Source organism: Notolabrus celidotus, chromosome 16 (genome assembly GCF_009762535.1).
Source record: "Notolabrus celidotus isolate fNotCel1 chromosome 16, fNotCel1.pri, whole genome shotgun sequence".
Classification (NCBI taxonomy): Eukaryota; Metazoa; Chordata; class Actinopteri; order Labriformes; family Labridae; genus Notolabrus; species Notolabrus celidotus.
Window position 1 is genome coordinate 27,523,181 of NC_048287.1, and position 15,395 is coordinate 27,538,575.

Below are 15,395 nucleotides of genomic sequence, written 5' to 3' on the forward strand. Positions count from 1 at the left end.
ACCATGGTGGTTTCATGCAGAGTAAATGTAAATGAATCGGTCCGTGTTTTAACCTTGGAACATAAACTAGATATGGGCACATGCTTCATACTTAATTATTCCAAGCTCAACGACACCAGAAGCTTCTGGTTGGTTGTGTGCTTTCATTTATCACTTGGGTGTGGCTGTAGCTGCCTTACCTACCTTTGGAGGCTGATCATGTGTTACTGGCTCTTGCACATTGTACACGTAAGGAATAATGTATGGTTAGAAGGTAATTATGGGAATCCCGGCAGGGTGAGACAAGACCCTGACGTGAAGGGGTCTTGTCTCACCCTGTCAGGATTCTATTTCCCATAACCACCTGCTAATTATACATTATCCCGCTTATTACCCGGCGACTAACTAAAGATACAAACACGTTATTGAACTTAAAGCTAGCGTTCCACGGCGATAGATTCTTATCTTCCTGTTGCGGTCGATTTAACATGAAACTGTCCTCATTCAGCTCTCCTTCTTCTCTGAGCTCTCAGGTTCACACACCTTTAAAAATAAGCGAGGCAAATGTCACAACTTTGAACCCCGCTGCTATCATCACCACCGCTCATGGTTTAAGTTTCTTTGTAGAGACCGGAAACCTAAAGTTTCTCTCACCAACTCCGCTGCCGTTACTTGCTAGACAGGATCCAATATAAATATAAAAAACACCTTACAGTCTCAGGGGCGTCCAACTCATTTCAGTTCAGGGGCCACATACAGCCCAAGTTGATCTGAAGTGGGCCGGACCAGTAAAATCAAAACATAATAACCTATAAATAACAACAACTCCAAATGTTTCCCTTTGTTTTAGAGCAAAAAAGTAAATTCTGAAAATGTTCACATTTAATGAACTATCTTTCTACAAAAGCAGCTGTTGTATTTTTTGCCATGATGAGTCTCATAGTGGGGCTGAATATTTTACTCTTTAAGCCCTGAAACCTGCTGCGAACACACCAAACACACAGGTTACCCATTCACCTGACACGAGTGTGTAATGTTAACTCCAAAAGAACAGATAGATTATAATAATGAAGAAGGTAAAGTTGGTTATTCTGGACCCCTCAGCTCCAGCATGAACACTTTGCTTGCTGGACAGTGTTTTATGCAGGGGTGTAGTGCTAGTGTTAGTAGTTAGTGGATCATCTTATACTGCTCTAAAAAGTCTTTATGAATCTCGACTGGATTATGCAAACAGCAAGTCATCTATTTTCTCACTTTGAGAGAAAAAGTGCCGTTCTGGTACGCTCCGTCACCACTATGATTTTATGCGACCCCCAGAGGACAAATCTGAAATAGTACTTACTTTTTTTGAAAAATTGCAGTTAATGTCTTCCCTGTAATCTTTTCACTTTGCAATGTCGGGCCCGATTGGAACCTCTGGCGTGCCGGTTTTGGCCTGCGGGTCAATAAGCAGAAGCAAAATGTGTCTGAACTCTTTTCCGTGGATTGATTTGACATGACGTGTGAACAGTTTGCCTGTGGCGTTGCTCATGTTAGTGAAAGTTAATAACTGTTGTCAAGGGGTTTCGACCAATCAGAATCAAGATCAGTAAAAGAGCCGGGTAATAATGCATGTTAGACGATGCACAATTGAACTGGAATTCAGCCCGATTTTGAAATCAGTCGTCGGCTCAAACATCGGGTCAGAATTGTCCTCAATTTGCAAAGTGTACGTCTAGCTTAAAATAGGAAATGACAACAGCTGTGTTGACTGTTTCTTTAAAGAGAGATATGAGAAAAACAAATAATTTCTGTGTTTTTATCATACATTTTCTCTCCTTCTTTATATAAATACTCATTAAGGTAACAGGAACTAAATGGTGATATAAGTGTACCTCATTGCTGATAAGAGCAGGTGGCAACCAGCGAGCTGAACTGAACTGAACTGAATTTCCAGTCCATGCATCCGTGGCTCATTCAGTCAGTCAGAATATATGGAAAGAGAAACAAAGCTTAAAGCTTTAGTTTACATCTCATGTATCTACTGTTTGTGCATAGCTTTGCATCACTGATGTCTGGATGTGTGTGCAGGGAAGGGTGAGAGAGGGTGGTGGGTGGGCGAGGCAGTACAGCGGTAGCCTCTTAAACTTTTCCTCACAGTCATGCCTCAGCTTTATGTTAATGTAAGAACAGACTTTCCTGCTTTTGAACTCCAAGCTGCTTTTGTCTTAAAACTCTGGACAGCCCAGGTGTTATTTAAGGTGTTTTTTAACCTCACTTGGAGTGCTTTGAATATTTGCTGCTTATTCAATGAAAGCTTCCAGAGTAGATGTGCACAGCTGCTTCAGTGCCCACGTGTCGAGCTCTCTAATGTCACATCATATTAGGGCTTCTGCTAACATCACAAAATTCATGAATGTTTGCATTTTGTGTTGCATTATGAGTTCATTGCGTTCAGTTTTTGGTTTACATCTCCTCTCTTATCTCCTCCCTAAATCACCCCCTTGCCTTCTTCCTCTTTTCCCACATCTTGTTCTTCATGTTGTCTTCCACTCCTTTTTTTTCCCCCCACTTAAACCAACCCCCCATTCCATTTGTGCTCCACCTCTCCCTCTCTACTGTTCTGTTCTTGCATCCATCCTGCACCCCCTTCCCTTCCTCCTCTCAGATCACGATAAGCCGGGCTGAGGAGTGCGTGCTGGAGGACAACTCTCAGAGGACCAAGTGGAAGGTGATCAGCCCTTCAGGAAACGAGGCCATGGTCCCCTCGGTGTGTTTCACCATCCCACCTCCCAACCAGGAGGCCATCGAAACAGCCGGCAGGTGGGGAACAGGCTGGAAACACAACATGGAGAAATGTTTGATTCTGGATTACATGATTGTGTTATCAAGATGGAGCATCGAAAACTGACTTATTTTATGTCCTACACTCATTTCATGGCTGATCTTTGTGTGTTTTTTTGCAAACAGGACAGAGCAGTTGTACCAGAAGGTCATGTCTCTGTGGCATCAGCTGCATGTGAACATGAAGAGCGTTGTTTCCTGGCACTACCTGCTCAAAGACATCAGGACTGTTGCTGGGTGGAACCTGGACTCGGTAAGACTCTCTTCTTGTGTGTGTGTGTGTGTGTGTGTGTGTGTTTGCTTCTTTTCTACAATGCTGTGTCCTGTCATGCTCCATAAATCTTACCATCATACTCACCCCCATGTCCCTCTCCAGGTTCGTAGTCAGTCCCCCACGGAGCGGCAGCAGGTCACAGATCACCTGGAGTCCCAGCTGGCCGACTTCCTCTCTGACAGCAAAGAGAGTTCTCTGTTCACGCCGAGCGAGAGACGCGAGCTGGAGAGGGACGTTCAGGCGGCCCAGCAGCACTGCAAGGACCTGCTGCTCAGCATGGAGACAGGTGAGACATGATGGACAAATATGACAACTTCACAAATGTTTTCATACATGAGTTAAATATGGTTCAGTTTCTAAACAATGAACCCTCAGCCAATCAAACAAAACAACAGCTCTGCATCAAATCAATGTGACCGATTCAACAGGGTAGCATCCAGAAACTTCATCCATTACTGAGAAAGGTGTTCACAATATTGTGGCCTCTTGTGATTGATATATTTGGGACATGGAAAACAAATAAGCATTAAACAAACACAACATCATGCATAGAATAACTTTTCCATCTCTCTCTCTCTGTCTCTCTCTCTCTCTCTCCAGTGGAAAAGGATGAGTCAGTGTCTCGCTCGTACCTGTCAGAGCTCCAGAACATCACCCTGCGTCTGAATGAAGCTGAGCAGAGACTCATGAGAGGGATCCAGACTCCGCCTCCCAGTCGGCTGTCAGGTGACAGTTCTGACAACACCGTCCAGATCGCAGAGCAGGAGGTCAGTTTGAGCTCCATCTGCTGGTTGCAACAGGATGCAGCAACTTTATATTGAATTGATATTGAGTTTATTAAGTTTCTATTTCTGAAAAATATTATTTCTCGATACAGAAAGTGCTTCAATACAGTGTGACTCCTCTAAAGTCTTTCCCTGTACATGCTGTAAGAGGAATGATAATTCTGATAGCTACTGTCCATCAGAATGCTGTGATTGATGATTAATCTGACTTGTATGTTTAATAGTAAAAGCTAATTTTGCACAAAGTAATTTATAAATATGGAGTTAAAAATTGTTATATATTAGCTGTCATCAGTCGATGGTTAAAACACCACATTGCTGTTATTTTGCAAACCGTAGCTTCTCCCAGTGACTTACAGAAAACCTAAACTGTACTTCCTGTTTCTCCAGAAGCTGCAGTCAGAACTGGATAACATGCGCTCTAGTTTGGGTGACGTGTCTCGCCGCTGCGTCAGTTTCTTCGAGGAGAAGCCGACCTCGTCCAGCGTCCCCGTCCTCCGCTCTGAGCTCAACCAGGCTGTGGAGAAGACAGACAAACTGCACAACCTGTCGTCCGTCTATCTAGAAAAGTAAAGTTCTTTTTATCCCTTTGGCAGATGACCTGTTTATGATTCTTATACTCATGGATGTGTCACTCCAAAGATGTGTGATTTATTTACCTCTCTTTAACTCTTTCCTCCTCAGATTAAAAACAGTAGACGTCCTCATACGAAGCCTGGATGACGCAGAGAGCCAGGTCAGGAAGTATGAGAGCAGACTGAGTGAAGAAGACACCGTCCCTGCTGACACTACAGCTATTCAAACCCTCAGAGATCAGCTTGGGGTAAGAAACACATCGTCACATGAACTCCTCTTGTTACCAAATAAATATTGTGATACTCTTTTACATTTGCTATTTTTGTTTTCTTCTCCAGAAGTGGCAGAGCGAGCTTTCAGAGCAGGAGGATATCTTCAAGTCTCTGCAAGCAGAGGTCGTTCGGGCCAAAGACGCAGGGTCTAAGCTCAGCAGGCTGCACCCAGACCGCAGCCCCGAACTGGAGCGCTACCAGGAGAGAGCCAATCAGATGACAGAGAGATGGAGTGGCATCAAGAGACAGACGGAGACACGGTGAGAGAGACGCCATCCCTGGATCTTTTCTGCAATGTTTACCTGTTTTCCAAACTCTGATTACCTCACACACTGGATGTGAAACTTAAGTTTGCTCACAGTGTTTGTGTGTTCAATGTTCTGAAAGTGTTTTCCTTTCATTGCAGACAAGCTGATCTAGAAGTTGTGGGCTCAGCTCTGCAGCAGTACAGAGACGGTCACTCTGCTCTGATCCAGTGGATCGAAGAAACGACAGAGAGACAAGAAAACACACACCCTGGACAGACGGACAGCAAAGCGCTGTCTGAACAGCTGGCCCAGCAGACTGTGAGTCACACTGATCTCACTGAATCAAATCAGAATAGAAATGTTGGTTAAAAAACACCTACACACCGAATCTGACAGACTTAGATAAGTGATGTATATTTATTATGTCTTCAGGCATTAGTAGCTGAGATTGAGAAGAACCAGACCAAACTAGATGATTGCCAGACTCAATCCAAACAGTACTGTACCTCCGTGAAGGTAAGGCACTCTCTCTACATGTTTCACAGCACATCAAATGTTTGGAGTCATTATTTTTTGACACTGTGGAGCTCTTCATGTTTTAACTCTTTGTTCTCTGCAGGACTATGAACTTCAGCTAATGACCTACAGAGCCTTTGTAGAATCCACACACAAGTCACCTGTCAAGAGGAGGAGGATGCACTCTTCCTCTGACGCCATCACTCAGGAGGTCAGGACAAAAATTCTCAAACACTCAGTGGATTTATATCACTGAGATTATGTTAAGAAGAAGAGTCACATGCAGACTGTTTTTAGCTGTGAATTAAGTGACTGATGTCTTGCCTTTGTTAAACTGTTTTTTTTCTCTGCAGTTCATGGACTTGCGCACACGCTACACTGCCTTGGTTACCTTGACAACCCAGCATGTGAAGTACATCAGCGATGCACTGAGGAGACTAGAAGAGGAAGAGGTTTGTTGCTTATTGGAATGAGTGGTTAGATTAAATCACTGTCGTTCAAAGTTAGAGGATTTCTTTTTAAGAGAGTTGTCATTGATGAAATGATTTCCCACTGAGTAGATGCATTAAACAAATCAATGACTGGACGTGCCAGAACTTTCTTCAGTTAAACAAAGAAACAAATGTAATGATTGTTTTTGGAGCCGAGGAAGAAAGGTTAAAGGTTACTGCTCAGCTCCAATCTGCACAGATGAAATGTTCAAACCAAGCCAGAAACCTTGGTGTAGTCTTAGACTCAGACCTTAATTTCAGCAGCCACATTAAGACAATTACAAAGTCAGCCTATTATCACCTTAAGAATATATCAAGGATTAAAGGACTTATGTCTCAGCAGGATGCAGAAAAACTCATCCATGCATTTATCTTTAGCAGACTAGACTACTGTAACGGGGTCTTTACAGGACTCCCTAAAAAGTCCATCAGACGGCTGAAGCTCATACAGAATGCTGCTGCTCGAGTCCTAACAAGGACCAAAAAAGTAGACCACATCACTCCAGTTCTTAGATCTCTACACTGGCTTCCTGTCTGTCAGAGATTAGACTTTAAAATCCTGCTGGTGGTTTATAAAGCACTGAATGGTTTAGGCCCAAAATACATTGCTGATCTGCTACTACTGTATGAACCATCTCGACCTCTGAGGTCATCAGGCACTGGTCTGCTTTCAGTCCCTAGAGTCAGAACGAAACATGGTGAAGCAGTGTTTAGTCATTATGCACCACATATCTGGAACACACTTCCTGAAAGCTGTAGGTCTGCTCCAACTCTCACCTCTTTAAAATCAAAGATTAAGACTTCTTTATTTGCCACTGCCTTCCTATCTTAGCTTAATTTAACTTGCTTTAAATGCAAATTATAATTTAATTTTTTAATATATTTCTAATTTTCCTTTTCTTTTCTGTTTTATTATATTTGTCATTTTAATTGTGCTCTTTTATGCCTGTCTGAATGTCTCCAATGCTTTTAATGTTTTAATGTAAAGCACATTGAGTTGCCCTTCTGTATGAAATGTGCTATACAAATAAAGCTGCCTTGCCTTCAGAAACAGAGTTAGTAATTTGAGGTTATTAATTTCTGTCTGTGCAGAAAGAGGTGGAGGAGGAGAAGCAGGCCAGAGTTGGCCAGGTTTCAGATCTGCTTGGCTGGGTCAAAGGCCTCCAGCGGCGGACGGGTGGCCCCAACGCTGAGTCCTCAATTGCTGCTCAACAGGTACATCAGTAATCCGATATTTCTGTCACACACATTGTAGGCAAGACACTGATATAGTAGATGAAGGTGTTTGGACTGTTGTAAGCACATCATGTTTGGACTGTTGTAAGCACATCATGTTTGTACTCTCTCTGTAGGCCATCACTGAACAGCTGGCAGCCAAGAAAGATGAAGTGGCTGAAGCCATAAGGAGCACAAAAGTCTTCCTGCTTTCAAAACAGGCAAACAAGTAAGTCAAGATCAGCTGATTATTCAGACTGCTGGAAAGGAACGAAACAAATCATGTAGGGTCCAGTTTGCTAAGAGACTTCTGAACATGTAAATAAAGATGAAGGCATAAACCCAGCCTGCTCTGACCCTGTCCCTTGTGTCCTCTTCAGGCTGTCCCCAGAGGAGCGTGCTCAGGTGGAGGCTCAGCTGGACGAGCTGACGGCCACCTACAACCAGCTGTGTGATAGCTCCACCCAGCAGCTTCAGCAGCTGGAGCAGCGACTGGCCAAAGAGGAGGAGAGAAAGGTAGATTGGTTGGAGGGATTGATGAAAAGAAGTGTTTCTATGTATTCTCTATTTTCTTTTGAGCTTTTGCAAGCTTTACAGAACGTTATCGTGACCGGACTTCTGTGAAATGTTGCTTTGAATCTGAAAACGCTTGCGAGCTAAGCGTCAGTTCACGCGTGGGCCAGCCGGAGTGTGTGTTGTACGGCATGTTGTGTGTTCACATCACCACTACTGAGAAGTATCACTCATTGACTCGGTTTGGTTTAACAAACATCACAAACCCAACTCAGACGTGTTTTCAGAATATCTCATGATTTCCATTTGTTGCATTTTTGTGTGACCTTCTTCTTCTTCATCATTCAAGGAGAAGTTATAAAAAGGATCATTCACCTACCTAAAAGATGCTGTAGTCTGTTTCATAAAAGACTGATGCAGCTCTATTCTATGATTTGAACTCACGGCACAAATGTGGAAAAGAGAAGTACTCTGAACGACACGGTCTGAAGTGGGTCTTAGCATGGAGTGTTCCACCCTCACATTGTTCTCCTAAAGCCTGCAGTCATCTCATTAACTATTCACACTCTAGTTTTTCATCATCATCATCATCATTACCATCATAAATACATCTGCTGAACTGCTAACATGGTTAATACATGGCCTAAGTGGTGCCAGACTGTGCAAGTCATGCTAGCAGTTAGTTAGTTTGTAGATCCATGTTAGAAACAGTCATGATCAAGTAGATTCTCCACCACATTCATCTGTCTTTACGTAGCTGCAAGATAGTATCATTTTATTTTACTTTATGCAATGGTGAAGAAATGCCGTTGCATAAAGTCAACACATTACATTTCAGTATTTATTTTGACTTGCATCACTCATGTATCTATGTTTAGTCAAACAATGGAAATCACACGTTCATAGTCCCCTCTCACTCACTCATAGATTCTTACCCTGCCATGAGCAATACGCTGCATCAGTGAACATTGAATTGAATGTGTGGGAGGATTTCAGGTTTCAAACCCTCAATGATAATTGTTTTGTTTCAACAGCTCCACCTCTTTGACTCCTTGTGAATGTTATTCGTTTTACATGGTTCTTTTATGTGACTAAAAATATCACCAAAGCAAAGAGCTTTTTTCAAAGGGTTAGCGCACCAGAGGCCAGCTATGCAAAAAAACAACAGAGCACTTCACCATTTGAGCATGTTGTGTCCAGATCACAAGAATGTGTGTGTGTGTATGTGTGTGAATCACGATTTAAGTGTTTGTTCTAATGCATACTGTTGATGTGTGAAACTGTAAACTGGCATTTTGCTTGGAAACACTAACAGCTGCCAAAGGAGAATTATGGACATCCGAGCCAAGATGGAAAATAAAGCAGGACATTTATAGCATCGTTAAATCTGCAGTGTTTCAGAGTGTTGAAGAATAAGGAGTTAGCCCAGTTTACTTAACATTTGTCTTGAGCAATTACAGACAAATGTGATAAATGGTAAATATCAAGAGAATTAACTGCAGCTCATCATATCGGTGCAGCTGAAAAGTAAATATATTTAAAGTGTTTTTTTTTTTATTATAAGCCTTATAAATAATTCAGTTAGGTCAGTTTGTGTTTAAAGGTGTCAGAAGACTTTATAGAGTACATTTCTGAACCTGTTCCAGCTCACAGTAAAATCAGACAGAAGTTTACGGTCAGTGTAGGGTTGAAGGTTAGAATGAAGAGTGGCATGCAGACTGCTAACAACCAGCTTCTCACCTGTCGCGCCTCGCTCTGCCGAGCCAAAAAGCTGGCCCATTAGTGTGTGTTCCACAGAACAAGCTCGTAAGGTAAGTAGCGCTCGCTTATATTCTTACTGTAGCCTGTACGTTTTATTTTCCCCTAGAGATTTTATCTCCTCTTTTTCAAAATACTTTTTTATCTTCTTTTTTTTTTTGCTTACCTTTATCTTGAGCTTTTTGTGCATTTTTGTTACTTGTTGCTATGTTGCATGCTTATTGCTTGTTATGTAGGAGTGGTGAGTATCAAGCATTTTTATGAAGAAATACACGTTTAAATATCAGGTAGATGCCTTAAGTCTAATTTTTTTTGTTCTTACTTAATGGCAACTGGTTGTGGGTTATTCTTTTTTTATTTTACCCTCCCATTCTGAAATTAGTACACCTTAATTGCATGTTTTATCATAACACAGTAGCATCCCATAATAAGTTTACCGGCCTCAAGTGCCTTATCACATTCATTTTAAAGTTACCAGAGTGAATATCAACTAAACTGAATTCTCTTTATTTTTGCAGAGACAAATTGCCATTGCTGGAGTTATCGACCTGGGAACAGTGGAAACATTCCCAGTGTTCCAGGCAGCCAAGCGTGGTCTGATAGACCAAGACACCTGCCATGTCCTATTGGAGGCTCAGATCATTAACGGCGGGCTCCTCCAGCCAGACTCACCACATAAACTTTCACTGGAACAAGGCCTAGCTCAAGGCCTTATTGATGCCCATACCAGAGAGGCTCTCTCTGAGCTGGAAAATGCCCTGCTCGTGGTGGAAAATACTGAGTTAACAGATGCACAGCAACAAAATGGTTTGCCAGTAGCCACAGCCATGGAGTTTGGGCTCATCAGAGAGGAGATGGGGCTTCGTATTTTAGAGTTCCAGATGCACACCGGTGGTCTGAGGAGCTCCATGGGAAAAATGTTGAGTTTGGAGCAAGCAGAGGACAAGAAACTTTTGACTCCACGAAGCCTCACCAAAATTCAGTCGAGGCTGCAACATAAAGAACTGATCGATCCAAACACAGCTGAAAAGTTAAACCTACATGAGCTGCAACAGCGCTGTGTCCTCAGCGATGACTCAGGCCTCCTCCTCTTCCCTGTCAAACAACAACCTGGAGGCTCTGTCTGTCTCAGATCTGGAAAAAAGGTTGGCATCTTCCGTGCAGTCCAAGAGGGGCTGATTGATCGGAAAGTCACCGTACGACTCCTTGAAGCTCAGCTCTTTGCTGGTGGAATTGCTGACCCAAGGTCTGGCCACCGGCTTACAGTTGAAGAAGCTGTTCGCCATGGGCTTATGGACCAGGAACTAGCCTGTGCCATGTTAGCACGACAGCTGCAAAATGGGGGAATTCTGGATCCGTTCAGTGGAGAGCGCCTGGATTTAGAAGAAAGTATACGCAGGGATCTTCTCTCTCCTCGTTTGGCTCTGTTGGTCCTCGAGTCTCTTTGGGCTTTCATGGGCGTTCTCTGGCCTGAATCTGGAGAACTCCAGCCAATGGTTGAAGCAGTTCAACAAGGTGTTATCTCAGGAGAGCTAGCAAGAAACATCCTCAGGCAACGACATGTCATTGGGGCTCTGTACAATCCAGAAACCCTCCAAGTGCTGCCCTTAAACCAGTGTCCTCCAGAAGCTCTTGAACCCAGTTCAGTCAGTTTTCTCAAAGACATCCACATCCCAGACGTTCTTTCCAGCATGAACCAGTCAGGTACCCCATCTCTAAACCGCTTGAGCTGGAGTTCCACAAGCTCCACTCCCCCTCCATCCTCTCCACTGACTTCATCATCTACCGAAGGCCTCGTCCAGGATGCGTCACCGACACAAGGAATGGATCCTGAGGAACAAGCTAGACACAAGCTGCTGTTCCACCTCATGACTCACAGCTATGTGGATGCTCATTCTGGCAAAAGACTGGTGCTGCTGGATCCTGAGTTGGTGGAGTTGGTCAAAACTACTGAACTGCTTCCTGGAAACTCTGTAAATGGAAGTCAAGTTGAACCACAAAGCAGTTTGACCACAGAGGGGCAGGGGAAGTTGGGAAAGGTGGAAAAGTTAGGTTTGACAGAAAAGGAGGCTAACAGCAAGCAAAATGAGGTTGGAGAAGAAAGCCAACCAAGCAAAGCATCCAAATTAAATGGTACAAGCAGCCATGGAGAAAGCCAAGGAAATGATATGAACTTGCTGCACAAACCATCAGCAGTTGTGGAGAGAGGTGTAGCTGTTGACAATAAAAAGGCAGAAGTAAAGGCCAAAAAGAAAGAGGCTTTAGAAAGTTTAGTAGCCTCCTCTAAAACTCTTGAAAAGAAAGTGACAAAAAGCCCAGAGGAGCGGGTGTCATCTGAATCCAAAACCAGTGATAGTGGTGGTCAGGAGACTAGAAGAACAACCACTAAAGATGTTAAAAAAGCTGTGAAAGCACCACTCACATCAGAGGGAGATTTTAATTTTATAAAGGAGGCTACACCCCTTCAAACAAAAGCAAATAAAGATGTTATTTCAACACAGCCTCATAAGGACAGTAGAAAGCATTCCCAAAAAGAATCAGGCAGGATCAAAGAAAATGTGCCTCTAACAGACACCGACTCAAAGCACGTTAAATCAGAGATTGATTTCCCTGATTCAGCAGTGGAGAAGGAAGAGGAGGATGCTGAAATGGCGAGGTTAGTCTCAGAGCTTAAACAGGGAGGCCTGGTGACAGAAGAAGGGGAGAAGCTGCTCCCAGATGAGGCAGTAGCTCAGGGTGTCCTTCCTGGTCACACAGCAGTTAAACTAATGGCCCAGGCAGGTCTGTTCGGGGGTTTCCTGGATGCTAGCAGCGTCGAGTCACTCAGCATGCAGGATGTTATGCAAGAGGGTTTATTGGATGAAGATCTAATGTGGAGTGTCCTGAAGTCAGACAAAACCCTTGCAGGGGTTGTGGATGTGGAGAAAAAGCAAATCTGTGGGGTTCGGGAGGCAGCTCAGGCAGGCTTGATTGACTCAAACACCGCTGCTCGACTCCTAGAAGCCCAGGTGGTGTCTGGGGGGATTGTTGACTTACGTAGAGATAAGAAAGTCTCTGTCACTCTGGCAGCAAATTTGGGACTGATTGAGGAGCACCAGAGAGAAGAATTGGTGGCACTAGAGAAGGCATACAAAGGGAAGGAGACAGATTCAGAAACATCCCTCACTAAAGCTAATTTACAGCTACAGATGAAGGGTGTTATTGACCCAGAGTCCAAGTCTCCACTTCCTCTTGAGCTAGCAATTCAGAAAGGGCTCATCACACCTGAGGAGGCTTATCAGGTGGTGGCAAAACAGGTCGCCGAGGGCGGTATAATACATCACGCTTCAGGGATGAGGCTGTCTGTTTCTGATGCTGTAGATCGAGGACTAGTAGATCGGTCTGTTGCCCCAGGGCTTGAGGAACTGGAGTGGGTTTACCAAGGAAAGGTCAGCCCTGCATCTCACCCAAAAGCTGTCATGCTCCAGGCATTGACAGGAGGCATGTTAGACCCCAGCACTGGAGGTAAACTGACTCTGACAGAAGCAGTCTCTGAGGGTCTTCTGGATGAAGATACAGCTAGTGAAGCCATGGCGTCTCCCAGTGTAACACAGGGTGTGATCGACCCCCAAACTGCTCGCATTGTCCCATATTCAGAGCTTGTGAACAAGGGTAAGATAGACATTGAAACTGGCCAACGCTTCTTAGAGGTGGAGCCCTTCAGAGGTGTCAAGAGTGAGAAAAAAGGTGAAAACGTATCCCTTTTGGAGGCAGTTGAGTCGAAGCAAGCCGACCCAGTTCCAGCTCTGAGGCTGCTTCAAAGCCAGGCAGACAGTGGAGGGATCATTGATGTCCGCTCTGGAGAAAAGCTCCCCCTCCCTGAAGCTTGTAAGAGAGGATTAGTTGGAGAAGATATGGTGAGAGTGATCGCCACCAATCAGCTTTTGAAAGGAGGTTTAGTTGATCCTGCCTCTGGACAGCAAATCCCAAGTCTTGATGACGCCATTGAACGGGGACTCATCTCAAGTGACATAGCTTCAGAGATTCAGGAGAGATTCCCTTCTGTGGAGATAGAGTGTGAAGAAGGCAGCAGTACACCTGTAGCCTCGTCCATTGGTACATACAGCCCTGCTTTTGTGTTGTCAGTGTCAAGCCCAGACAGTCCAGCAAACTGGTCGGATGTAAACACTGAGGTGTCTTCAGCTTCTCCAGGTTCAAAGAAAGACGCTTCAATTAGACAGGATGAAGACAAGACACTGACATCTGTAGTGTCAGATCAGTCGCTGCGTTTTGACCCAACTTCGGTAGAAGAGCAAGTAGAGACACCTGTGTTTGTGGAAGAAAAGGCTGAACCTGATAACTCCTTAGACCTCTTGAGTAAGTTTGCCACGAACGTTGAGAGAAGGATTCAAGAGGCCATTGGAGAGATAACACCAGACACTGAAAGCAAAAAAACAAAACCCCTTCATAAACAGGAGCGTGATGACAGGCAGCAGATTGGTGTGAGCCAGTACGAGGATAAACAAACTGTCAGGGATTCTGTCAGTGAATCCAGTCCCACACAAGTTGCACATACTGACAGAGATTCACAGAAAGAGGTCAGGGAAGAAGCTGCATTTTTAATCTCAGGTGGGGACCATGTGATGGTCGGGGATCAGGAGCGTGGACTCAGGGATGAAAGTGTCCCGGTTGTTTATCGGGATTCTAAAGATGGAAACCTTTCAAGTTCAGAAGCAGCAGATACATTTAAAATTAAAGATGCAGTAGATATTAAAGATGAGCCAGAAAGCAAAGAAAGGGTTGATTTGTCAGAAGCGAGGGAAGAGAAATACAGAAAGAGTTATGTAGAAGCACAGAGAGGTGATGTTGTAGATGAGAAGGGTCAAAGAGTGGAGAAAGGGGAGCCAGAGTTAAAATCCAGCACTGACACTCAGCAGTCAGAACAGTCATTGAGCTCTCAATCCAAAGAGATGGAGAGCAAACGCAAGAAGAAGAGGAAGAATAAGAAGAATGGGAAGGGTAAGGAAGCAGAGAGTGAAGCAGACTACCCCAAGATTAAAGACTCATGTCAAACTGATCAAACTGATGCACCTGTGGAAGAGCACCCTGTGGCTTTTGTTGCAGTCGCGGAAGAACTTCCATCACACGTTCACATTCATGGTCAGGCAGCTTCAGTCACACCTCTCAGTGAAGAAAAGATTGATGTAAAAACTGATGCTAAAGTAGATGAGGCAAAACAGGGACAGGACTCAGCTCCAGCCAGTCTGGAATCCACAGAACAATCTAACAAGCGTGGGGAAGAGGCGACAAAAATACCATTATTGAAGGGTAAAGAAAAGGTTGATAAGAGAGTAGAGATGAAAAGGGAGAAGAAAGAGAACATTGAAGAGAAGATGTCAGTCTCTCAACAACCAGACACCAGTGAGAAGACGGAGAAACAGAAGGAGCAAGACTTGCCTCAGAAGTCGAATCTACCAGACAATGAGAAAGCAGCCTTGATACTGAAAGCCAAAGAGAGCATCCTGAAAAAGGTCTTTGAAGGAGGAGTGAGTGAGAAACAGGCCGCTGAGGAGCTGCAGGCCCTGCGCAAAGGGATGGGGAAGAAGGAGAGTCCAAGCGCATCCAGTGTGAAGGCACCAACTCTGTCTGCGAAGAAGGTTGATGAAGTGAGGGATGGTGTCAAAGATGAGAGAACGAATGGTTCACCAAAAGACAGCGGGGAAGAGACGAGTGGCAAAGAAGATGGAGTGAAACTAACAAAGGTCACAAACGATGTGACTGCAGAGAAGCTTTCTGTCAAGACCGAACTGATAGAGACGTCTTCAAATGATGAAGAGAAGAAGAGGAGCTCTGGACTGGAGGACAAACAAAAAGACAATGAGGCAGCTCCATCAGTCCAGCCCAAAGAGATTCAACAGAGCAAACGAAATAAGAAGAACAAGAAATCCAAGGGTCAAAAAGTTGCT

At 44.1% G+C, this 15,395-nt stretch overlaps 1 protein-coding gene across 1 annotated transcript in view; it reads left to right on the plus strand.

Moving 5' to 3' along the window:
* The window catches only part of macf1a (microtubule actin crosslinking factor 1a), a 257,947-nt gene that overhangs the window by 148,852 nt on the left and 93,700 nt on the right, over positions 1 to 15,395 (plus strand). Inside the window, exons 22-35 of the mRNA XM_034704646.1 lie at positions 2,627 to 2,781; positions 2,929 to 3,055; positions 3,179 to 3,362; positions 3,677 to 3,843; positions 4,252 to 4,430; positions 4,546 to 4,684; positions 4,776 to 4,969; positions 5,116 to 5,275; positions 5,390 to 5,473; positions 5,577 to 5,684; positions 5,827 to 5,925; positions 7,057 to 7,179; positions 7,317 to 7,408; positions 7,560 to 7,695. Coding sequence (XP_034560537.1) covers positions 2,627 to 2,781; positions 2,929 to 3,055; positions 3,179 to 3,362; positions 3,677 to 3,843; positions 4,252 to 4,430; positions 4,546 to 4,684; positions 4,776 to 4,969; positions 5,116 to 5,275; positions 5,390 to 5,473; positions 5,577 to 5,684; positions 5,827 to 5,925; positions 7,057 to 7,179; positions 7,317 to 7,408; positions 7,560 to 7,695 — 1,947 coding nt within the window. The remainder of the gene's footprint in view (positions 1 to 2,626; positions 2,782 to 2,928; positions 3,056 to 3,178; positions 3,363 to 3,676; positions 3,844 to 4,251; positions 4,431 to 4,545; positions 4,685 to 4,775; positions 4,970 to 5,115; positions 5,276 to 5,389; positions 5,474 to 5,576; positions 5,685 to 5,826; positions 5,926 to 7,056; positions 7,180 to 7,316; positions 7,409 to 7,559; positions 7,696 to 15,395) is intronic.